This window comes from Electrona antarctica (genome assembly GCF_951216825.1).
Source record: "Electrona antarctica genome assembly, chromosome: 20".
Taxonomy (NCBI): domain Eukaryota; kingdom Metazoa; phylum Chordata; class Actinopteri; order Myctophiformes; family Myctophidae; genus Electrona; species Electrona antarctica.
Genome location: NC_136801.1, coordinates 5,730,507 through 5,755,302, shown reverse-complemented (window position 1 = coordinate 5,755,302; position 24,796 = coordinate 5,730,507). Strand labels below are relative to the sequence as shown.

Genomic DNA, 24,796 nt, shown 5'->3' with positions numbered 1-24,796 from the left:
GGAGAATCTCTCCGGGCCCTCTCATTGGCTACCAGTTAATAAGGAAGTGTGCACAGTTTGGGGCCATTGGGGCACGGGGCATCGGATGGAGTGGAGGGGGAGAATAACAATGACTGGATCAGAGCTCAGAGCAGAGCAGGGATGGAGGGGAGGATGAAAGAAAGGGAGGGGGGTGGGTGGGTGAGAGAGAGAGAGAGAGAGAGAGAGAGAGAGAGAGAGAGAGAGAGAGAGAGAGAGAGAGAGAGAGAGAGAGAGAGAGAGAGAGAGAGAGAGAGAGAGAGAGAGAGAGAGTTCACCAGTGCACTAAGCTAAGCAAATCCCCAGGTCTCAAATGTCTTGCTGCTTGATGCAGTTAATGTTATCCACTTCTATAGGCTCCCAAATTGCACATCAACAGCCTTCAATCGACAGTATGAGCACATCTGCATCACAGCATCACAAGCAGCCACAAGATCCATCCAGGTTGTTAATGGAAATCTGCAGGTTCTTTCATCTCAACTGCTGAGCTGAGAATACGTTGGGAGATGATGAGGGTAGAGCTTAAGCAGCCAGTCAGGAAATCATTCATTAGAGGCCTCATTAGAGACAACATACATACACACTACACACACACTGTAAATACAGACTTCACAAGCAGAGGGGATGAGAGAAAATGAAATCACAGAGAGTGGGAGGACAACTAGAGTATAATATCGCTGCTGTCCGGAAGAAACCGCCTAACTCCATTTTTGCATAAATCATTGAGCCAATGGAAAGTATTAAAAAGTGCTTCCGGCAAAAACCACTCAACTCCATTGGATCCTTAAACTATCTGCCAAACCAGCTAACTACCCGTTTAGCATCTCTATTTTTCATAAATCAGTGCTATTGAACACCCTTTACATCTGTGTGTTGGTTAAAAAATATTGAACCATTGAAAAGTATTAAAAACCTCCTAAATCCACTTGAGCTGGATGTATTTTTCATTTCCTGAAAAATGTACATTTTGGAGTTAGTTAGGGGTTTCTTCTAGACAGCAGAGATATATACTTTTGTTTTAGTTTTTTTTTTAGATATACAACTTCAACTAAGTTATTGTTTTTATCACGGTTACTTTCCTGCTACCATGTCTGAGAAGCTAAACTTTTTTTTTTTTTTTACTAAACAAAGTAAGCCTTGCCGAGCACTAAGGTTCATAGGGCAGGAGTCTATCTCTGAGCACTGAGGTTCATAGGGCAGGAGTCTATCTCCTGTTTTCCTTATAGCGTGAGGACGCTGGATGTACAAGTACACGCCCTGGACATGACGCTAGTATGATGTACATTAAGTACACGCCCTGGACTAGTCACAGAGACTGCCGCAGAGACTAGTCACCACGATCCAACCCAAGGAGCTGAGTGCCAAGCAGGTATATCCCTATTTTTGGTATGCTGTGTGCACAAGACGTAACAATAGGAGTGCGTGCGTGCGTGCGTGCGTGCGTGCGTGCGTGCGTGTGTGTGTAGGGGGCATGTGTGATTAACTGTTCTAAAACCGGAAGGCAGGAGATTAATGATATAAAGCAGACCCCCCCCCCCCACTCCGGTTCTAAGACAGAAGTTCAAAAGCCACTGCTCACGCATAAGACTACCTCTGAGGTCCGCCAAGAAATTACATAACGAACCATCACTCAGTGTCCACTTGTTTTATTTCCCTGGATTACTCGACATGATATAATTCACATACATTCCAGTGGATGTACTGTACTGTACTGTACTGTACTGTACACTTCCCCACTTGACTTTGGGCTTGGGAAGTGAGGATGTGTTTGTGACACACAACACACAAAGATCACCTCTGAAATGTTGGCAACGTCACATGTCCCAGTACATCTAACCTCGTTGCGGTTAAAAGTCAGACACACACACACACCAAAGAGTGATTTAAGACCCAAAGAAAAATACACAGTGTGTGTGTGCGTGCGTGCGTGCGTGCGTGCGTGGGTGGGTGCGTGCGTGTGTGCGTGCTCGAGCATTTGCGCGCGTGTGCGTGTCTGGCATGGGTGGTGTGGTGGGTTATAGGAATGAATAATTCAGCAGGTTTTACAGATAATGACACGGGCCAAGAATTAAATGAAACTGGAACAAACAGATAGCAAAAGCCATAGATAGACACAAACTGAGAGTCAAGGGAGGAAGGCAGTAGAGTCTGGACAGGCATTTTAAAATGCTTTACCACAGCAAACACTCAAAAGGTTAACACAGCCTATTGTGGACCGTACAAGTTCACATGACTTACTGAGGACCGTCATAGTTTTTTAACCCATTTTGACCTGAGATCAGATTCTATAAATGTCTTCTAAATCCTGACAGTTTTCTGAAAAAGCTATGTTTCTATGTCAGTCGTTCTTCGATTTTTTCAAAAATAGCAGACCTACAAGCTCGTAGTGCGCCACTCGGTGGCGCGCTATGAGCTTGTAGATCTGCTATTTTTCAATAGCTAAAGTATAACATAATGGTTCCCGCCCAAAATGGGTTAACACATCAATCCAAGATGTGGTATTGCAGAGGGTTCTGTCAAATCATTTCTGGCAGTGACCATGCAGTAATAACCAATTTCTGGGTAAATATATTTAATTGGTTCTCCAGACCAGGGATTCTCAACGTTTTTGGCCGGGGACCCCCGGAAATGCTTTGGCAATGTCTCGGGACCCCCGCCCCCTCCCGACCCCCAATATAAATTGACTGCTACAATAATCTTAATAAAAGATAGAAATACACCATAAATAAATACTGAAACCAGATATAATCATTAGGGAAGGTGCATGTACTATGTGTACTATATGTAAACTCTTAACCCATTTAGGCCTGAGGCCGATTCTAAAAACGCCTCTAAAACCTGACCTAAGTTTTCTGAAAAACTATTTATATAGCAGCATCAACATTTTTACATTTTTGAATACTGTACATACTGTACAGAGCCCCAAAATGGGTTCCCGGCCTGAGGGGGTAAAACACCAAAAGGGGTTCCCGCCCAAAATGGGTTTCCATTTTCCAGCCATTCAGTTGCAAAAAATGTTTTTGACTGCATTTGACTTGTATTTGAAAAATAGTGGGATGAGCCATGGAAACCTATACTCAATGGAAATGTGGATTCACTGCTTGCTCGAGTCCATGTTGGCAGGGCAGTCATGGATGGCATAATGTGGACCTATGGTGTCACCAAGCCCACGATGGCCGCTCCAACACATCCAGAAGTCAAACTAAATGTAGCCAGGTTGTGACTACTGTTCCATTACAGCCAAAAGGTTGTCACACGGACGGCCATGATTGGCCTCACTGCACACCCTTAATTAACAAGCTTCTGAATTTTTTAAAGTGTGCCTGTGTATGTGTATCGTGTATGCGTGTGCACGTGCACGTGGTTGGCTGCGTGAGTAGAGAGTGTAAAAGTGAGAAAGGTCAATATCCAGTTACAAGCCACGTCTCAGCCCATTCGTGGAACTGCCTCTGCTAATTGGCACTGACAGGAGCATGACCAAATGTCTCCAGACCTAGTCATTAGGTACCCTGCTGTTGACGCGACACATAATTGCCAAGCCTGGGTGACAGCTCCGCTCCATCTAGCCACTCCTAGCCTGGGTGACAGCTCTGCTCCATCTAGCCACTTCTCATGTCTTTATGTGGAGACTTCTAATAACTAGGGGTGTAACCATACATTTTAACAGCGATACGATACGTATCACGATACATGGTTGACAATACGATACATGGACGATATTGCTTCATTATGGCGATCCGATACGATACGATTCAATGATTTGAAATCGACACAGTAACTATTTAAAATACATTGACATTATTTTAAATTAAGTAATTAAACCCCTCTTTTTAATTTTTCTTTTAAAAAGGTCTAAATACCACGCACAAAAATGTAGTATTGATACAATCGATTAATTGCATAGCAAAACGATTCGATACCGATTATTTCCATTGCAAAACGATACGATACATAGTCAATGTTGCTGTTTTCATTTCGATATACTTAAATTCTTGAAATTAAAATCGATTTTTCGATGCAGTTACTATATCGTTACACCCCTAATAACCCAACACATTCTCACTCCCGAGACGTGCAAACAGGTGACGTTTTGGGAGGAATTGACCGAACGCAGAACCAAATTCTCAACTCAAACGCTACGGATTCATCGGAAGCTTCAGCACGGCGCCTCGCTCATCGCATGTCGGCTCGGTACCGCATGTCGGCATGGGGAACAGGAGGAGGAAGCTGTTGGCAGATCTGAGGATTTTGTCCTCTCAGTACAGGGTTGTGTAGCATGGAATGGCCTTCCTCTGCGTTTAAGGGATTGTGCTACATTTCCCTCTTTTAAATACAATCTGAAAAAATGGTTGCTTGAAAACCAAAGCTGCAACCATTCATTTTTTAGGTGCATTTCTTTTTTTTATGCTGTGTTCCCTATGTAATTAATAGTTATGTAAATGTATTCCACTGTTTGACTGTCTGTTTTTCCGTTTTGTGTTTCTTGTGAGGACTGCGGATGAAAATTAGCAACTGTGCTATATCCGGTGTATTTACGTCCATGTGACGTCCATTAATATGCATTGTCCTGTCCAAATAAACAAATAAAGTAAAAGTAAAAAGTAGGATGCGGGTGGAGGTTTGTGGAGTGATGAGTTTTTCTACGCAGGGAGGGGAATGTCCATGTATGCCGTTATGATGGGTAATTAGCAGGACCTTGTGGTTGAGCCTGGCTGAAACAGACAGGGAGCCTGCAGTGCAATGAGAATAGGATGGGGTGTTATCATGTGATCCTGGCAGCGCCGTTCTGGATGTATCGCAGCTTCTGAATACTCTTGCCAGGGATAAAAAAGGCATAGACAAGCTTCTCTGCATCTGACAGGGTTAGAAGGGGCCAGAGTTTGGAGATGTTTGTGAGATGATAGAAGGCATGGTTTTGGCACAGATGCTTTAAAGGCATATACAAGATTCTCTGTATCTGACAGGGTTAGAAGGGGCCAGAGTTTGGAGATGTCTGTGAAATGATAGAAGGCATGGTTTTGGCACAGATGCTTTAAATGTTCATTGAAAGTCAGGTAGAGCATTGAACCCAACGCCCAAATGTGTGAGTGAGGAGGAGAAGGGGATGTTAGTGTTTAACCGAAGGAAGTTATTGCTCATCCATGCCTTTATCTCCTCAAGACAGGTGGTGAGATAATGGCTTCATTTCCCGTTCCCATACATATTTTTCTCTCTCTAGGTCGTCCTCAGACAGACGAGCCCTCCATCGTCACTTCCAGTCATCCCTCCCGGGGTTCAAAGTTTTATGGAAAATATGAATCCCTGGTTCCGCATCTCAAAATGTTATGACATTTATTTTTTGGGTTCAGAAAATGTTGACAATCAATTATGTGTCTCATGGTTTGCAGAAACAGAACATCCAAAAGGTTTTTTTCTCTCGACCACCAGCCAGGCTCACATTAATCACGGACTGCAGAGGCATATCGTAAATAGATTTAATATTTGGAATTGGAAATACTATTGTTTTTTTGCATAGGTCCTACACCCAGAATGCATCTGTGTTGTGTGGTCTAGCCTATTCTGGGCGGGAAACCCTTTTGGTGTTAGCATTATGTTATGCTTTAGCTATTTTAAAATAGCAGATCTACAAGCTCATAGCGCGCCACCGAGTGGCGCGCTACGAGCTTGTAGGTCTGCTATTTTTGAAAAATCAAAGAACGACTGACATAGAAACATAGCTTTTTCAGAAAACTGTCAGGATGTAGAAGACATTTTTAGAATCTGATCTCAGGTCAAAATGGGTTAATCACGGCTGCAGAGGCATATCGTAAATAGATTTAATATTTGGAATTAGAAATACTATTGTTTTTTTTTGCATGGGTCCTACACCCAGAATGTGTCTGTGTTGTGTGGTCTAGACCAGTGGTTCCCAAAGTGGGACCCCCAGGGGTACTTCAGGGAGTTCCAGGGGGTCCCCAGCTAGTTAGGAACCAAATGGACCCTTATGGGTCTGTAACTCAGAGAGTGTACAAATGGAACCAAATGGACCCTGACGGGTTTTGGTTCCATTTGTACACGTTAAATTAACAGTGGTTTTACAATATAAATTGGGGGACCAGAGATAGAAATGCCATTAAATCGGGGGTCCGTAGCATAATACGTGTGAAACTGGGGGGTCCATGAAATTAATATGTTTCGGAATCACCGCTAGAGCCGTAAAAATCCTCCCTTATCGTGGTCACTGGCATATGTTTTCAAATGGGGGGTCCGTGGCCTAATAAATGTTAATTTGGGGGTCCTTGACACGAAACCACTGGGAACCAGTGGTCTAGATGAATGGCATTTCCAGAGAGGGCACCTGGCCTCCTGACACGCCCTTCATTGAGTCTGCACTTCCTGTTCGGAGGGGGGGAGGGGCGGGCAGTGTTTCCCATTTCCTGTCTGTGGCACAAAACAATGAACCCGTCAACACAGCGCAGAGCACGGACTGGCCAGCCAGGAAGCACTTTGGTCTAACACACACGCGTGCACGTTACTGCGAGCAGTAAATCCATGCCCATACACACACATCCATCAACGAGCGCACGAGCCCTCAGACACAAATTGTGTGCCCAAATTGTAGTGCACATCCTTTAAAGTACTTACTCTCTTTTCCTCTTTGCTCCCCCTCTCTGAGACAAACATGCATGTGGAATTGCACACATGCACGCACGCACACACACACACACACACACACGCACGCACGCACGCACGCACACACGCACGCCACGCACGCACGCACGCACGCACGCACGCACGCCACGCACGCACGCACGCACGCCACGCACGCACGCACGCACGCACGCACGCACGCAGGCCACGCAGGGCACGCAGGCCACGCACGCACGCAGGCCACGCACGCACGCACGCACGCGCTTGAGTAATGGCCACTGCAGCGTATGCATGTTAAGTGCCAGGTGCAGCACACCGGACAGACAGAGCTCTACAGTTACAGCTCGTTTTATGAGACTCTCGTGTTTCAAAGGACAATTTTCTAAAGAAATAGAATCAATGGGAGGCCATCTCCTTCCATCAGGAACAGCAGGCCTCTCTAGGTGTTTAGGGCTGGATCAATTTGCCCCACTGTTTCATGGAGCAAACGTTAACACATTTTGACCTGAGATCAGATTCTAAAAATGTCTTCTACATCCTGACAGTTTTCTGAAAAAGCTATGTTTCTGTCAGTCGTTCTTCGATTTTTCAAAAATAGCAGACCTACAAGCTCGTAGCGCGCCACTCGGTGGCGTGCTACGAGCTTGTAGATCTGCTATTTTTCAATAGCTAAATTATAACAATGTTTAAAACACCAAAAGGGGTTCCCGCCCAGAATGGGTTAAACTCAAATTCGAGCATATTTTCTTAACATTATCATCGTCCCTTACCCGTTCTAATATATGAACACCAAATTGTGTACAGTGTGGGTTATGCGAATTAACATTATTTAATATTATTTAATAAATCATATTATTGATGTATGTATTTTGTGGTGTACTCAAGGCAGATGTAAATAGAAATTGGCTTGGAGTATGCTTCCATCCGTCCATGATGGAGTTCCTCCGCGTCGTGTCCGTGTCTCCTGAGTCCTTATTGAATGAAGTTCATTGTGTCCATGATGGAGTTGTGGTCAGAGTCTTGAAGTTCGTCATTCTGAGGATGTGAAGGTAGTGTACGCGATGTTGCACAGAGAACTGTGGCCCATTGAAATGAGTTACTGCTTCCCAGCATGCATGACACTGTTATTAACCCTTTCATCATTTATTGAAAAATTAGGATCTAATTCACGCCAGCATTTTTTTAATTTGAGCTCTTATTTTGAAAAGCCGCCATTTCTGCTCCAATAGCGGTAGTCATAAGTTAGGAATTTACACGGAGCTGGGCAGGCCTTGTTTTCATTGTGAATCCAGACCGGAGCTCTGGTGAGCTCCAGATCGTCAGTTCTGTGCCGTCAAAGAAACGTTGTTTTGACCAAAAATGCCATCTGGGACAAGGAATAGGAGATACAGGCGATTGAAAGAAAGGGATAGAATGGATTCTTATGGTGCCGATGATCTAAGATGGGCGACGGAGTCTTGTGACAACAACAGCTAGCTACCCGATGCTAACGTAAGTAGCATTATAGCTCGACCGAATGAATGCACTATAAAAGCGCAATTGACAAAGGTCTTTCGGCAATGGCGTTAAGCGTCAGTATCAAAATTAGGCTTCAATATTGACAAAGGACTTCAGCAATGGCGCTGAAAGTATTAATGAGCAACATGTAAGTTAGGCAACCAACTGTGGTGTAACGCAACGTGCACCCGGATGTTTACCCGGATGTTCTCGACAGCAGACAAACAAACAGCGGCGGCCATTGCTTAGCTCTCTCATAGTAAGATACGAACAGGAGCAGCACGGAGTGATGGCCATAAAAGGGACACAGGTAGACAGACAGACATCTCTATATATGGGCACAAAAGGGACAAAAGCCCCCGACACTATGCCTCAGACGTATTGGTCGGTGTGTACTGTGTGCACTAGCAGTATTCCAATCATCTACTCACTCGTGGATCTGGGCACCGTGGGTCTCCATCTCCTTGACGACGGTGGTGAGCTTGGTGAGCAGTTTCTGATAGGCGTCCAGGGTGAGCAGGTCTTCCTCCCGCAGAAGGAACCGAAGGCCGTGACCCTCCGTCCTGCCCAGGCTGTGGCCCGACGGGGCGGCCATGCTGGTGATGGTGTGTTGGACATGGACCATGGGGTTGAGCTTTCCTCCTGAGAGAGGGGAAAACACACAGTACCAAAAGCTATGGGTCGATCTCAGAGAAACATTTACACCCTGTGGAATAACTCAAAATGTAAGAAATAATTAAGCCAATTAAAAGACCACTTCACCACTTTTCAACCTATCTTCATAGAATAGGTCCTCACTAATAATCATGAAAAAATGGCGCAATTTTTTTTTACTCGGTCTGTGTCTCATAGGAGGGCTGTGGGCAGTTCAGAAACCGTCCTCCAGTGACATCATCGATGGGGAATACAAGCTAATAGAAACTGCAGGCTTTCTAGTCCTGAAAAGTTGCAATGCGAAAATGGAAGCCATCGTTCTCACGATAATGAAAATTTTTGTAAAGAAATATTGTTTAGATTTCTAAACTGCCCACAGCCCTCCTATGAGACACAGACTGAGTAGAAAGAAATCGTGCCATTTTATCATGATTATTAGTGAGGACCTATTATATGAAGATAGGTTGAAAAGTGGTGAAGTGGTCCTTTAAGCTTTCTGTATAAAACGATAGATACTAAGATTAAGACATAATGAGCACAACACAAGATAGACAAAATAAATGTACATTTACTGTACAGTAGGAGTTCAAGGATCAGAGTCATACTGTACACAGCAAAAACACACAGCAAAAACACACAGCAAAATACACAGCAAAATCCAGTGTCAATTTAGTAGCATCCTGTCAGTGTTGAGATTCAGGACTATAGAGCGTCGCAGTCCCGCCCCCTAGAGAGACCCGGAAAATAAATCCCTGTTCATTTTCCTCCATAGACTTTTCAGAAAGTATTTATTTAAAGACGTTTACGCCACGGACAAAGCCAACTCTTGTCGTGACAAATCATGACAACAAACACAATGTTTTGGGCCAAGCAAAGAATTAGAAAGTAAAATAAAACGGAAGGTTACAACACTTTTTTTTGTTGTTTTTCTTCTTTGTAATTATTTGTTTGGTCCAAAATATTGTGTTTGTTGTCATGATTTGTCACGACTCAAGTTGGCTTCGTACGACGCTTACAAGGTCTTTAAATAAATACGGGGAAAAATGCATTGGGATTCATTTCCTGGGCCTGGCGTCGTCATGAAAGGGGGCGGGACTACAACGCTCTATTGTGAGCCACCACTACATACACAAGGTGTGTGTGTGTGTGGCGCTCGCCAAATGGCACAATGCCAGCCAGGGAAGTCACATTTTGGGTACTGTATGTTGCTATGCAACCCACATAAACGGGGGATTTTGGTCGCACTGGGACCCTCAAACAATGGCCGACATTATGCAGTAGGGTCTATATATACACGTTGTTCAAGTGAAATAAAGCTGGGGTCAATAGTTAACCCATTCTGACCTGAGATCAGATTCTAAAAATGTCTTCTAAATCCTGACAGTTTTCTGAAAAAGCTATGTTTCTATGTCAGTCGTTCTTCAATTTTTCAAAAATAGCAGACCTACAAGCTCATAGCGCGCCACTCGGTGGCGCGCTATGAGCTTGTAGATCTGCTATTTTTCAATAGCTAAAGCATAACATAATGCTAACACCAAAAGGGGTTCCCGCCCAAAATGGATTAATTAGGGGATGGGGGAAGAACTGGATATGATTTCTCAGTAGAGAAGTAAAACAAGATAGCCATTCTAAGTTGACTGGAAATGGGGAGTTATATCTTGAAGAGGCTGCGGAGATCTCATTAGAATTACTGTACAGTATTGTGAAAATATACAATTGCCTATTTAGCTACATCTTTAATCAAATTTAAACCAACTCTTCATTAATTGTGAGCTTTCTGCCTCAAAGACATACTGTACAGTATGTGTACAGTATAGCTTGGGAAACAAGAAACTGCCAAAATAGTTTATGCAGCATTTCCCACACATCCCTTCTACCGGTCTTCGGCCTCACTCAGACCTTTACTGCATTGCTGTATGCTTGTTGGATGAATGTTGTGTAGTGTCATGGCCGCCCCAATGCATTTCCAATGGGAGTCACATGGTCTGACACAACACTTGTGTTGTATGAGGGGGAGGGGCGCAGTCGAAACACAGCCGAAAGCCATACAACAGCTTGTAGTCCAAAATGTGGACTACAAACCATGTGACTTCCATTGGAAATGCATTGGGGCGGCCATGACACTACACAACATTCATCCAACAAGCATACAGCAATGCAGTAAAGGTCTGAGTGAGGCCTTCTCGTTTCTATTGGACTACTGGATATTTTGCAGTGGTGGAAAAAGTACTCAATTGTTTTACTTAAGTAAAAGTACCAATACTGCAATTTAGAACTACTTCGTTACAAGTAAAATGGAATTGAAAATGTACTTGAGTAAAAGTACAAAAGTATCGGCATCAAAATGTACTTAAAGTACTAAAAGTAAAAGTACTCATTGTGCAGAATGTGCCATTTCACAAGTTAAAAATGTGTAAAAAATCTATTGAATATAGCCGATCTACAAGCTCACAATGCATTGCGTTGCGACGCATCGTGAGCTTGTAGATCGGCTATTTTCAGATGGCCGAAATGTATAGGGTTGAAGTGGTTAATGTATGCTTTCTAATCAAAATTAAAATCGCCAAAGTAACCAGTAACTCAAGTTTTCAAATAATTGTAGTGGAGTAAAATTACAAATTTTGGCTCTGAGATGTAGTGGAGTAGAAGTAAAAGTATTGGAAGTTGGAAATACTCAAGTAAAGTACAAATTCCAATTACAGTACTTAAGTAAAAGTACTTAGTTACTTTCCACCACTGATATTTTGCCATAGTGCACCACACAAAACATCACCTGCTTTGAATTGTGGGTAAATGAACACCCTTTATTTTCCCATGTACGTATAGTGGCCTGACAATATCCATGTGCTCCTAGTTTGATCTACAAAAGACATTTTACAGAAGAAATTTTAAGAGCTACATGTAAGGGAAGAGAAAGATAGTGGGCTGTTCCCCACCCTATCCTCACACCTGTTCATGTACAACACTGTTTAAATGTTTTTTTTTGTGGCTTTCGCCTTTATTTTATATTTTGTGTGGAGAGACAGACAGTAGGCTGACAGGAAATGGGGAGAGAGATGGGGGGAAGACATGCAGTAAAGGCCGTCGGATCGGGAGTCGAACCCGCGGCACACTGCGAGACTGGATTACCAGCCAAGGTGCCTGGACCACTGAGCCACGGCCCAGGATGTACAACACTGTTGCGCAAAGACACGTGCTGTTGTATTGCATCTGATCGCTTGGATCTGGATTGCGTGCTTGTTTATTATAATGTTTTATTTCTTGGTGTAATAATAACCTCATACAGTATCATGGTAAGTGGCAGCAGACCAAAACGATGGCGACTAAAGCAATCTGTAAGAATAATGAACTCAAGAAAAGTTTTGCAAACTGAACCCACTAACCCAAAATAAAATGATGAAATGAGGGAAAAAGTGTTATTTGAAACATTTGTTATGACTCATAACAATTAGCACATTGAATGATGAGTTACCAAGAATGATAACTAATGGTTCAATGTAGGCTATTTTATAAATCGCCATTGTTTTGGTCTGCTGACACTTACTATGATGTTTTATTTATTACCAATAAATAAAACATTATAGGCTAATAAACAAGCACACAATCCAGATCCAAGCGAGGCAGGCGGGGGCGGGTCTTTGCGCAACAGTGTTGTACATTCTGAGGCTATCCTCACCCACTAGGCATGTAACGATATATCGTATATCGATATATATCGATATTATATCCCGACGATATGTATCGATTTATAAAAAATGAATGTCTATTTAAAATTTAAAAAAAAAGTCCATCATATTCACGTGCTTTTGGAGAGAAATGAGAGACTCCATGCAGTCACTTTCAGTAGTAGAGGCCTGCAGAGGGGAGCTGTATGTGTCTGACACAGGTGATGGTCGTTATTGATGCTCATTATCAAGGAAGGCATGTTTCTGCACTGTCAAATAGGTCTACATCTATCCTAAGATGCCATCAAAGAAAAGAAGAAATGTTAACTCGAGCTAGGTTTAAACATGAAAGCATGTTTACAGTTGTTGCACAGAAATTACGTAATTTTACATGAAAAGTAATGTTACTTTTGCAATGTAGTTAAATAAAAATTGTGAAAAAAGCTTGGGGGGGAAGATAAACCATAAAAGAAAAAAATCTGTAATTTGTCTGGAAAATAATTGTTGAAAATATCATGAAAAATCGTATCGTGAACCTCATATCGTGATACGTATCGTATCGTGAGTTGAGTGTATAGTTATGTAACACCCGGGATTCGAACTCGGGCCTCCCGCGTGAAAGTCCAACATCTTAACCACTAGACCAAAGGGACATCCCTTTGGACCAGGGGAGATATTAGACTTTTGAGGCCATCAGGCAGAGGCTCTGAGCCACTCTGCTACAGTTACATGCCTATCACCCACCTTGTTCCGTGCTGGTGCGTCCTCCCCTTTCCAGGGTGTTCTTCCTGTTGTCCAGCTGCACCCCGAAGGCACTGCCCAGCGAGGTGGAGGTCAAGGGGTAGGACACCTCCATGACGTTGATGTGGCAGTTGGTGGGACAAAAGTCACTGCTGTGCAGAGGAGACACCTTGGTCTTGGCCTGCTTGAAGGTCGGCCACGCCCGGTTCTTCAGCACTCGAGAGAACTGACGGGGAATGGGATGGAGGAGACATGAGGTTGGAGTTACCATTATTGTTAATTATTGCCAAATGTCATTATTGGGCAAAGTCGCTTACAATGTGAGAAATATAGACTACACAGGGATCTTGTCAATTCTGTGGATTGCAGGAACAAACCACTACGACCAAATGACCGGAACTACTTAACCCATTTAGGCCTGACCTCAAAATTAAAAAAAATGTTTGCTCTGAAAGAATATATACCTATTCAAAGATTTGTGCCACATTTTTAAGTTTTTTTTTAAATAGCAGACCTACAAGCTCATAGCGCGCCACCGAGTGGCGCGCTATGAGCTTGTAGATCTGCCATTTTTCAATAGCTAAAGTATAACAGAATGCTTGAAACACCAAAAGGGGTTCCCGCCCAAAATGGGTTAATTATTGCCAAATGTCGTTATTGGGCAAAGTTGCTTATACAATGTGAGAAATATAGACTACACACTAGGGATCTTGTCAATTCTGTGGATTGCAGGAACAAACCACTACGACCAAATGACCGGAACTACTTAATCCAAAAATCAGAACTAACCCTTTAATCGATACACACCGGATAAATCTGCAATCCAACCCACACTCAGGAGCCTCTGTCATGACAGCAGCATGTCTGTCCATCTGCTCTGGCTTGTAACATATTGTGTTAGTGACGGCAACGTGCTACATGTACCGTATGTTCAATGCTCTGGTGTTACAGTTTGTGACTCAACAACCTCCAGAGAGTTTTCTACGTGTTTTGGATTTGTTGCAGAGGAACCGATGGCTTATTTGAAATATGAGCGATAATAAAATACATCTCTCACTGAGACATGAACCACCTCTTCCTAGTGAAAACACCACAGTGCTTGGAGAAACAAATTCATACTCTTTGAGATAAGATTTCAGTATATGATGTACGCATATTGTATATGCTGCAATAAGAAAGACAAACATCCCTCGGGGCTGGCTTACTGTATGAATGCCTGAGAACTGTGCCAAATCGGAAGAGACGCACGGAAACATACCCACCCTTGCTTGAAACCAAGGGTGGTATCCCTAACATGCAATGAGATAGCATCTACATGCATACAAGTACAATAGACCGTGAGAGTGCCTTAATCGAATGCAGCTGATATAGAACATAACCACAACCCATACATTCTTCCTATGAACAATCCTCTGTGCACTTGCAGTGAACCCTCCCTCTGTCACAAGGCCTGCATCCCGTCATTGCCCGTCATGTGACATTATGCTATAAGCCGTCGTGATAGCTGGAATCAACATTTTGGCAACTCAGGCCGTCAGAACACGAGCCAATGTATACGTTAGCTAAGCGGCTTAAGCCAAACATTTTGACTGGGTTATCTAAGAAGGGCTCATGCAGCACAGAGCTGGTCCTCCAAGCTGGTAGATACAGTACAGTATAGTCCAGATGGATCACAGGGCTGAAACCCCTCTCGGGGACGTTAAGAGACTTAACGCAGCTCTTGTGTGTCTTCTCTCTCTCTCTCTCTGGAGTTTAACCTCCCCTGCTGTGGACCAGGTTCTCTCTTTCTTCCTGTGTTTCTCTGCATTTCTTCTCGCCCCCTCTCTGTCCTCCTCTCTCTCTGTCATTAGCTCCATCCCTCCTCCACCCCACCCCTCCCCACCCCACCCCTCGTTTCTGTCTAGGAGTCTGAAAAGGAATGCACCACCAGAGCAGGAGGGGATTCGTAACCAACACCAGTCCTCTGGCTGTGTGACTGTTCAGGTCTATTTATAACCCACTGGTAATTAATGCAAGGTCCACTCTCTAATGTTGAGTTAGGACCCCCCCCCCCCCCCCATCTCGCTCTTTCTCTCTCACACAATGCATTACTGACGGATACTTGCTTACAGATGTACCAAATGAAGAATACATACAGCACATTGCGTACTCAACCACTCAGAGTATATTTACCTTCGCACGCACGCACACACGCGCACACACGCACACATGCACACACGCACACACACACACCAAAATTATGACCAAATGACATTTCCACAGCAGGTCAAAAAAAGAACTGATTACATTTTTGCGGCAGCATTCAACATTTGTTGATGTTATGATTCGTCTTGTTTGTCAAGTCTGATGCATTCGGACATTGTGAGTAAATACGTATCCAAGGACATGTTTTTCTATGTCTTCTTTCTCATGAATCTGTCACATTGGATTTGTTTTATTTTATTTCCGTTTCATGTCATCTGAAAGCAGGGAATCATAGCTTCAAATTGACATACTGGTTGTTCAGTTTGACCCACCAGTTTTGGAGATGTGGCTTATAGAGTAATGTCTTGCAGAAAACAGCGAGTTGAGAAAACAGGCTTGAAAGGTTCACTTCTGTGGTCTCTAACATTACACCTAGCTGCATTTATTTCATATTTACATGTCGATTTCAGCTCTAACACTTATTTCAGACATGCTCTAGTATGTGAAGAGTTTGCCTGTGCCATTAACTCATTTTGAAAAAATAAAAAAAAGGTTTTTCTCCTCTGGTGAAAAGCTGTAATTAGTTGCGCGATGGCAGTCTCTCAGTCAAATCTGGTCACAAATGTATGGGTGCAGAAGGAACTTTCAACAGTGTCTTGGCTCTTTTGGATGTGTAGGTGTGGTTCACAGCCATAGTAGGGGACAGAGCACAACAGAATGCTCAGGACTGAGTCCTGTAAATAAACCTGTCTCTGGTGCAGAGCTGAAACCTGGAGATTAATTACACCACCTGAGCCTCATTGAACGGCTTCTGTGAATAAATGTTGCACTTGAAAAAATGTGGCTTAAAAAATACACTTTAATCTAAAATGACCTTACTTTTAGTGAATACACCTGTGTTTTAATCTCCGGAAGAGAAACACTTAAGTATTCAATTATGCAGCTGTGTTATAGTGAGTGCTGATCATTACAGCCACTTGTCCCGCTGTCTGAAACCTCATTGCATTTATTAGGCCACTAATAGCTTAGAGCACAGAATGCAGCAGATGTGTGATTACAACACTTTCCCACTGATTAGTGGTTAGTTCCATAGATATATATAAACTCTAGATGGCTCAAGGTGGAGTTTCTGACGTCGTTCACCCGGTGGCCATCTTACTTCGGGGCTACAGTACAGTATGTTCAATGGCAGCTCAAACAAAAACAGTCATAACTCGCTCAAATCTTGACGGATTTACAAACGGGTTGGTTTATTACAAACGTTGTCAACGTGGCTATGATTCAGGACGCTTATCTGCTTAATTTAGTTTCTTTTATATGAATGTCGTATAAAAGCACATAAGTATGCGGACGTCTCTGACGTTTATAACAAACCAAACCGTTTGAAAATCGGTTGAAAATTGAGCAAGTTGTGGTTATTTAAAAGTACATGCCCCATAGACACAATGTTATGTGGCCCCGAGGTAAGATGGCCGGGCCGCCACGTAGCGACGTCGCTCTCCATTGGCCAGAGCGCGGGTGAGCCATCTAGCTTTCTTATATATATCTATGGTTATTTCACTGAAACCGGTGGTGGCTGCCTGGCCATCAGAAACATATTACGGTTTAGAGATGACAAGGTTACAGGTGTACAGTAGGCCTACATAGTACAGTATGGTCAGTGCGTTCACCTTCCTGTAGTTGGTGATACGTCGGTTGATGTGCTCAACCCTCTCGCCACACATGGCACTGAAGCGCACTTGCAGCTCCTCCGGGATCACGTCACAGCTGGAGCTCAGCCTGCCACACATCTGTACCAGCGCGTCGTCGTTACGCGCCAGCGCCTCCAGGATCTGTACGGGACAGAGAGAGCAACGGGGCAAGCAGATTTAGGCCTGACGTAAAAAAATATATATATAAGTCTTCTGAAAGAATATATATTCAAAGATTTGTGCCGCATTTTCAAGATTTTTCAAAAATAGCAGACCTACAAGCTCGTAGCGCACCACTCGGTGGCGCGCTATGAGCTTGTAGGTCTGCTATTTTTCAATAGCTAAAGTATAACATAATGCTTAGTTAAATCTGTAAAACTAAAACTCAAATTGGGCCACTCTGGCGGTATAGCAACTGTAATGGGATTGGAACCTATGACTAAATTACGGTAATAGTTGAATTTGCTGCAGCATTTCCTTTTTTTGCCTCCACTGGAAAATGAAATAGTTACCAGGATTGCTGATTTATAAAACATTCAATTAGGTAAAAAAAAAGGAAACGAAAGTGCAACTTTCTACGGTAGATAGAGACTGAAATAAATAAACAGTGTCATATTATATTGTGTAACTATTACTAGTAATTACTGAGGATACGTCCCAGGTTTTGTTTTGATTGAAACCTTTATTTCAGGGGAATCCAATTGAGACCAAGGTCTCTTTTTCAATGGCGCCCTGAATACAAACAAAGAACATTTACAGCAATGATTTTACATTAATGACAAACACACCAGAAAACAGAAACAGAATCAGAATCTTAAAACCACGTATTACAAAAAGCAGGAGCATACGCCTTCCATCTTCCGCCGTAGTCTGAAAACCCACCTTTTCAGACTCCATCATGGCCCATAGCACTTATCCTACCCCCTTAGACAGCACTTCTTAGACTTATATAGCATTTGAAACAGACTTATAGCATGTCATGTAGTAGACAGCACAATAAGTGCATTGTATGTAGTCATAGCACTTCATAGTATATATGTACAGCATAGTATAGCATATATGTATAGTTTATATGTATAGTGTTATTATATAGATATGTTCTAGTTATAGTTTATATGTATAGTGTCATTATACAGATATGTTCTAGTTACGTTCTTAGCTTACGCATGTTTCGCGATAAATGCATTTGACATATGTGATGTATTCCCATGCTTTTTGTTCTTGCTTAATGTAAATCGCTCTGGATTAAGAGCATCTGCTAAATGCCTAAATTGTAAACTGTAAATTGTCTAGTGTGAGGTCAGTTAAAATTATTTTAAAAATAGCATATGAAACAAGGACATCCAGCTTCAACTTGTCTTGACAGATATTCCATAGACGTGGAGCATGTGATGTACCCTGAAGGCAGTATCTCCCAGTTTAGAAGAGGTTTTTGGTACCTTCAACAAAAGCATATCTAGTTGAGATCTGGTATACCAGAACTTGAGGTATTAGGGTTCTAGCAGCTGAAATGTCAAATACAGGTGGTAGTTTGCCATAGTGCTTTGTATGTGAACAGGGTAGCATGTTGTTTCCTTTTAAGTGCCAGTGAAGACCACAGGTGCATCCATGTATTTTCGTTCTAGTTATTCCATTTATAGTGACTCATAGGAATAGACTACGTGACAACCAGGAATAGTCTGGTGACCACCGGAGAGACGGGTGACAGCCGGAATGTAGAGACTGCAACCGGGAACAGTATGGGTTGGCGGCGCCCCACCCTGTGTGTCTTCCGTGAGGAGGAAGCCCAACAAACCCACGGTGAGGCCTCTAGGAGGGCCATTCAAGCCACAAGCGGAGCCTGCAGTACCACCGTTGCCCAGGCGGAGCCTGCAGAACCATTGCGGCTCAAGAATCCTACCACTCCTGAATTAAGTGTCTGGTGCTGGGAGTCTGGTGCAACGCACAGGTCCTGGACCTGGTGAGAGCAGGAGTGGACCTGGTGAGACGTTGGAGGGGCCCGGACAGGAGTCAGCCCCAAAGAGCCTAGTCCTTCCACGCGCCAGAATGTTCCACCTCCCAGTCCCGGTGGGGTAGTTCCGGAGCAACGGAACCAGCTGGTCTTTCCCTATTGATTGAGGGACTGATTGAGGGTAGCTACTGGGACGTAATGTATGCAACTTCTCGTATGAAGTTGCGAGACCCGAAACCCTGATGACCTTGGCATACATCACCGAGTGAGGATACGTCCCAGGTGCATCCATGCGATGTTTTTTCGTTCTAATTAATGTATGTAACCAAACCTGGTTTTCCCATGTGGCAAAAGTACTGCACATTCAAAGGGAATCCCTTAAACCATTTAGGCCTGATGTCGAAATTTAAAAAGAAATCTTCAAAATCATGACAGTTTTCAGAAAAACCTTATGTTTCTGTATCTGTGGTGCTCAATATTTCATGTCAAGGACCTCCCCCCCATCTGAAAATATGTTATTCCAGCCTCCAGGGACCTCCCCAGAAGCAAAGATTTGAGTTAAAATGTTCAAGATTTGAGGCACATTTTCAAAAATAGCAGACACACACCGCGCTATGAACTTGTAGATGTATTTTTCAATAGCTAAAGTATAACATAATGCTTTAAAACACCAGAAGGGGTTCCCGCCCAAAATGGGTTAAAGGCCTACAGACCAAGTTACCTCGTCCTAATTACCGTAACTGCAACTAGCCCATTTTGGGCGGGAACCCCTTTTGGTGTTAGCATTATGTTATGCTTTAGCTATTGAAAAATAGCAGATCTGCTATGAGCTTGTAGGTCTGCTATTTTTGAAAAATCAAAGAACGACTGACATAGAAACATAGCTTTTTCAGAAAACTGTCAGGATTTAGAAGACATTTTTAGAATCTGATCGCAGGTCAAGAATGTAATGGGCTAGGTCAAGAAATGATCTTGGGTGACGGGTTTAAAGTTGCTCAAACAGCAAAGACAATAATAATTTCACAATCAGCTGATGGCACCGTTCTGCGCCTGACTTGGAAGATATAAATCTTAATCTAACATACTGGGTGACATGAATGAATAATGTTATATGTATATATACCCCTCTCAAAAATAATGATTCTGTAATGAATGAAGTGAGTTGTAATGAGTTATTAATACCGAGTAATTAAACTGCAAAGGCTTAACACGATGATCAGTGAGCTTTTAAACTCGCTACAGGAGTTACACTATTACAAATAATAGGATGTCTGTCAAATCTCTCCTCCCATCCTCAACGCATGCCGGCGCAACATACTTAATCAGGTGATTGGCCCCCATGAATGCCTGGCTGCCTACCACTGATGACACAATACACTCTGCACATTATGCGACCAATTTCCAGGCACAGATGCTCATCAACAGCCCAATTGACAGCAGCTTGGTGTGTACCTTAGAGTATATATGAATAGAGACAGTATACAGCACCCAGAGGAAACCCTGAGGCGAAATGGACATAGTGGCCGAATTTGGTATTGCAGCGCTGGCCCAAACACATGAGCGCGCTGGTCCGTTGACTATCATTGTGCATGTTCATGATGACACGTGAACGCTGTTTCATATCATTCATGTGTTTGGACCAAATCCATCCCAGAATGCACTCTGTTCCTACCCGGAAGGAGGAGTGAAATCGCCTCATGCGCTTTTGAGCAACTTAATGCAAGTGGATGGGAGGAGAAATCCAGTGCCGTCTCTATTAATATATACTCTAAGGTGTGTACCAGCTTTTAGGCTATTGTACCCACCACCAGAAAAGCCTTATCCCGGTCTAGCTCCCAATGTAACCAAAGTTAGACCGAGCACCTACCGCTCATCCAGAGACCCCACACACACACACACACACACACACACACACACACACACACACACACACACACACACACACACACACACACACACACACACACACACACACACACACACACACACACACACACACACACACACACACACACACACACACACACACACACACACACACACACACACACACACATACTGGACAAGAGAAACAAAAGAGAGAAAAGATCACAAAGAGTTCTAATGAGATGCCTGCCCGAGCAGAGTGAAAGACAGGGGAGGAAATGTAACAGCAGGAAAGAGACTGAGAGGCACAAGAAAAATAATGCACCCAACTGTGTTGGCGATATTAAAATTCAACATCACGCAGCTCCTCAAAGGACAATGTGGGCTTCTGGGGCAGATGTTTGTCTAATATAATACAAAAAATTACTTTGTACTTTGCAAAGGATTAGGGAAGATAAATCTTTCGTTGGAGGGGATGTCAAGAGAATGACTGAATTGTGTACTCCCACGTGTGACTGTTTGGCATTTCATCTGTGCTTTTAAAGATAACACAAGTCAAGGGTCATCAATCGTGATCGCTTTGCGACATGAGCAAATCTTGTAATGTCTGTTAATCCATCATGATGGATGCTCCGTGGCATGATTCACAATTCAAGAGATAAAATTCAAGAGATGCTGTTTATCAAGCTATTTGGCATATGCAGGGTAATGCGTTTGAGAGTGTGGGTGTTTTCAAGCATAATGCGTGTGTTTGAACTAGAGATGTATTGGTATCGGGAAAAGTATCGGATCGGCCCTTATTTGTCATATCGGGTCATATCGGTATCGGTGAATATGCCAGTCTAACCACAGATCCGACACAGGGGTAAGGGGTTGACACTATGGCAGGTAAATAAAATGTTGGGACATGTGGAGTTTGCTTTGGAGTTGCCCAAACTGCAAGTGCACATTTGAGTGAGGAGTCTGCTATAAACACAACACGAGATATATAGCTAGATAGCTATAAACACAACATGAGATCACGACACTAGTATCGCTATTCGGTATCGGTATCGGCTAACACAGAAATTGAGGTATCGGGATCGGATCGGAAGCGAAAAAAGTGTATCGGGACATCCCTAGTTTGAACATGTAGACTCTAGAATGAGGGGATATTAAAAGAATCTGTGAATTCTTCACATTGCGATCACCTGGAAAAGTGGCTATGGACGTTTTTAGCCCAAGGAGTGTTTTTTCATGCAAAACAAATGCTTGCAATAGATTCAGAATCATGAAAAATGATTAATTTTTAAATGATTAATGGTATCCCAACTTTCAGCAGCTGTCACAGATTCCCCTAGATAGGGAAATTGAATTATTCAACCAGTCTTTGTGAGATGTGTTACTAGACACCTTCACAAACACATTGGTGAAGAGATTTCTTGGTAAAGGCATTTATTCACAGATTGGACATTATTTTCTGATAATTATTCCATGACTAAGACTACATGTCTACATGTACGTGTGTAAGTGTTCACTCAAACGTGCATGCATGCATGTGCAAGGTGCGTCTGCTCCTTCTGGTCTGTTTAACCATTTAGGCCTGACGTCGAAATTTAAAAAATGTCTTCTAAATCCTGACAGTTTTCTGAAATACCTCACGTTTCTGTATCAGTGGTGCTCAATATTTCATGTCAAGAACCCCCATCTGAAAATATGTTCTTCCAGGGACCCCAACCCAGAAGCAAAGATTTGAGTTAAAATGTTCACTCTGTAAGTCTGTAATAATATATATTCAAAGATTTGAGGCACATTTTCACGATTTTTCAAAAAATAGCAGACCTACAAGTTCATAGCGCGGCACTCGGTGCCGTGCTATGAGCTTGTAGATCTGCTGTTTTTCAATAGTTAAAACACCAAGGTGCGTCTGCTCCTTCTTGTCTGTTTAAATAAACATCAACCAATCTCAGAACACCACTGTTGGGACGAGTTCAGCTCAGCCTTCGTGCACGCGCGCGCACGCACTCACGCACGCACGCACGCACCCACACACGCCCACCCCACGTCCTGTTAAAACTGCTGCTGTAAACCTGTCAGCTGATATCAAGCCCCTCAATCATCAGAGGAGAGAGAAGCTAGGTTCGCTACACAGCACAGTCTGCAACCGGAGAAAATCCACCAATCAATGTCAGCTGACACTGGGGAAACGCAGGCGTCATAGCAGCCCCGCAGCGATGAGAACGAAACACAGGAAAGGTTCACATGACGTCCGTACATTTACGAGCGTCATGGTTATAGCATGACTGTCATGATTATGACGGTCATGTTTCAGGGCTAAGAAAGAGTATAGGAGTCAATAACCAAACCAAGCAAATATAAGAATGAATAGTCTATACCATCAATGAGCATATGGGTGAATATACATGCATACCATGGTTTACACTACAGCATGAATACAACATATGACAACAATGCATATACAGTATATGAATTAATATATGTACAAACTGTCAGTGGATAGAGTATATGAATGAATGTATGCATCTATCAACACTGAATATAATGAATGAATAATGTGTTGTGAGTCGTTGTGTTGTGTTGTGTGTATGTGTGATTTGGGTAGCAGCTTCATGTTGTCCATGCACGGAGAAAATCCACCAATCAATGTCAGATGACACTGGGGAAATGCAGGCGTCATAGCAAGCCACGGCAATGAGAACGAAACACAGGAAAGGTTCACATGACGTCCAGTACATTACGAGCACCATGGTTAGCATGACTGTCATGATTATGGACAGTCACTGGACAGTGACTGAAAAGCTGCTCCACTCTAAAGTGTGCTCAGTGGAATTCACCGCCCGCCACAATAAAAGGGGGAAAAAAAAGATTTAGTAAAAAATAAGAAAAGAAAAGCCAAAAATGATTCGGTTTCACAAACTGTTATGATTTTTCTTCTCCTGCTCCCCTGTAGCCTGCAGGAAGGGGAAGAGGCAGGGGGGTGTTGTTTATGTCTTCATTATCACATTTAGACCTGAGCTCGATTCTACAAAATGTCTTCTAAATCACGACAGTTTTCTGAAAAACCTCATGTTACTACATATCAGTAGCCTCGGAAACCCAGACGTTTTTATTTACTATATCAGTGGTTCTCAGTATGTCATGTCAAGGACGCCCAAAAATATATGTATTTGGCTGCCGACCCCCATCTGAAAATATGTTGTTCCAGGGGACCTTCCAGAAGCAAATATTTGAGATAAAAACTGTTTCGCTCTGAAAGAATATATAATATTCAAACATTTGGGCCACATTTTCACGATTTTTCAAAAATATCAGACCTACAAGTTCATAGCGCGCTATGAGCTTGTAGATCTGCTATTTTTCAATAGCTAAAGCATAACATAATGCTAACACCAAAAGGGGTTCCGCCCAACATGGGTTATACTATCCCTCATAAAGCCAGCCCCAGCTCTAAGGTGCTAAAAACCCAACACCACTATTCATCACCTAAGAGGTAATCGAATTGTCAAACCCCCCCCCATCGCATCTTTCCCTACACAGCAAACACAGATAGAAAACACAGGGATATTTTCATAATGTCAAAGCACAAAGCGATGGCTCTGGCATCAGCAAAACTCTAGTCCGACTCCAGATGAATACCATTTTATTGCGGACAGCCGGTACGGACAGTGTGCAGCATATAGAGCAGAAATCTGTATTCTCTCATGCATTGTATTTTTTAATTATGTCTTTTAGTATTTCTATTCTTTATTTCCCTATATATACCATTTTATGCCTTAACCCATTTTGGGCGGGAACCCCTTTAAACATTGTTATAATTTAGCTATTGAAAAATAGCAGATCTACAAGCTCATAGCGCGCCACCGAGTGGCGCGCTACGAGCTTGTAGGTCTGCTATTTTT

The 24,796-nt window shown here is 42.9% G+C and overlaps 1 protein-coding gene across 2 annotated transcripts in view; it reads right to left on the bottom strand.

Annotated features, from left to right (window-relative positions):
• The window catches only part of prex2 (phosphatidylinositol-3,4,5-trisphosphate-dependent Rac exchange factor 2), a 218,828-nt gene that overhangs the window by 79,570 nt on the left and 114,462 nt on the right, over positions 1-24,796 (bottom strand). For both annotated transcript variants that reach the window (XM_079488991.1, XM_079488992.1), the window contains 3 exons: positions 17,060-17,221; positions 13,209-13,431; positions 8,577-8,787 (listed from right to left, as the gene is read on the bottom strand). In XM_079488991.1, coding sequence (XP_079345117.1) covers positions 8,577-8,787; positions 13,209-13,431; positions 17,060-17,221 — 596 coding nt within the window. The remainder of the gene's footprint in view (positions 1-8,576; positions 8,788-13,208; positions 13,432-17,059; positions 17,222-24,796) is intronic.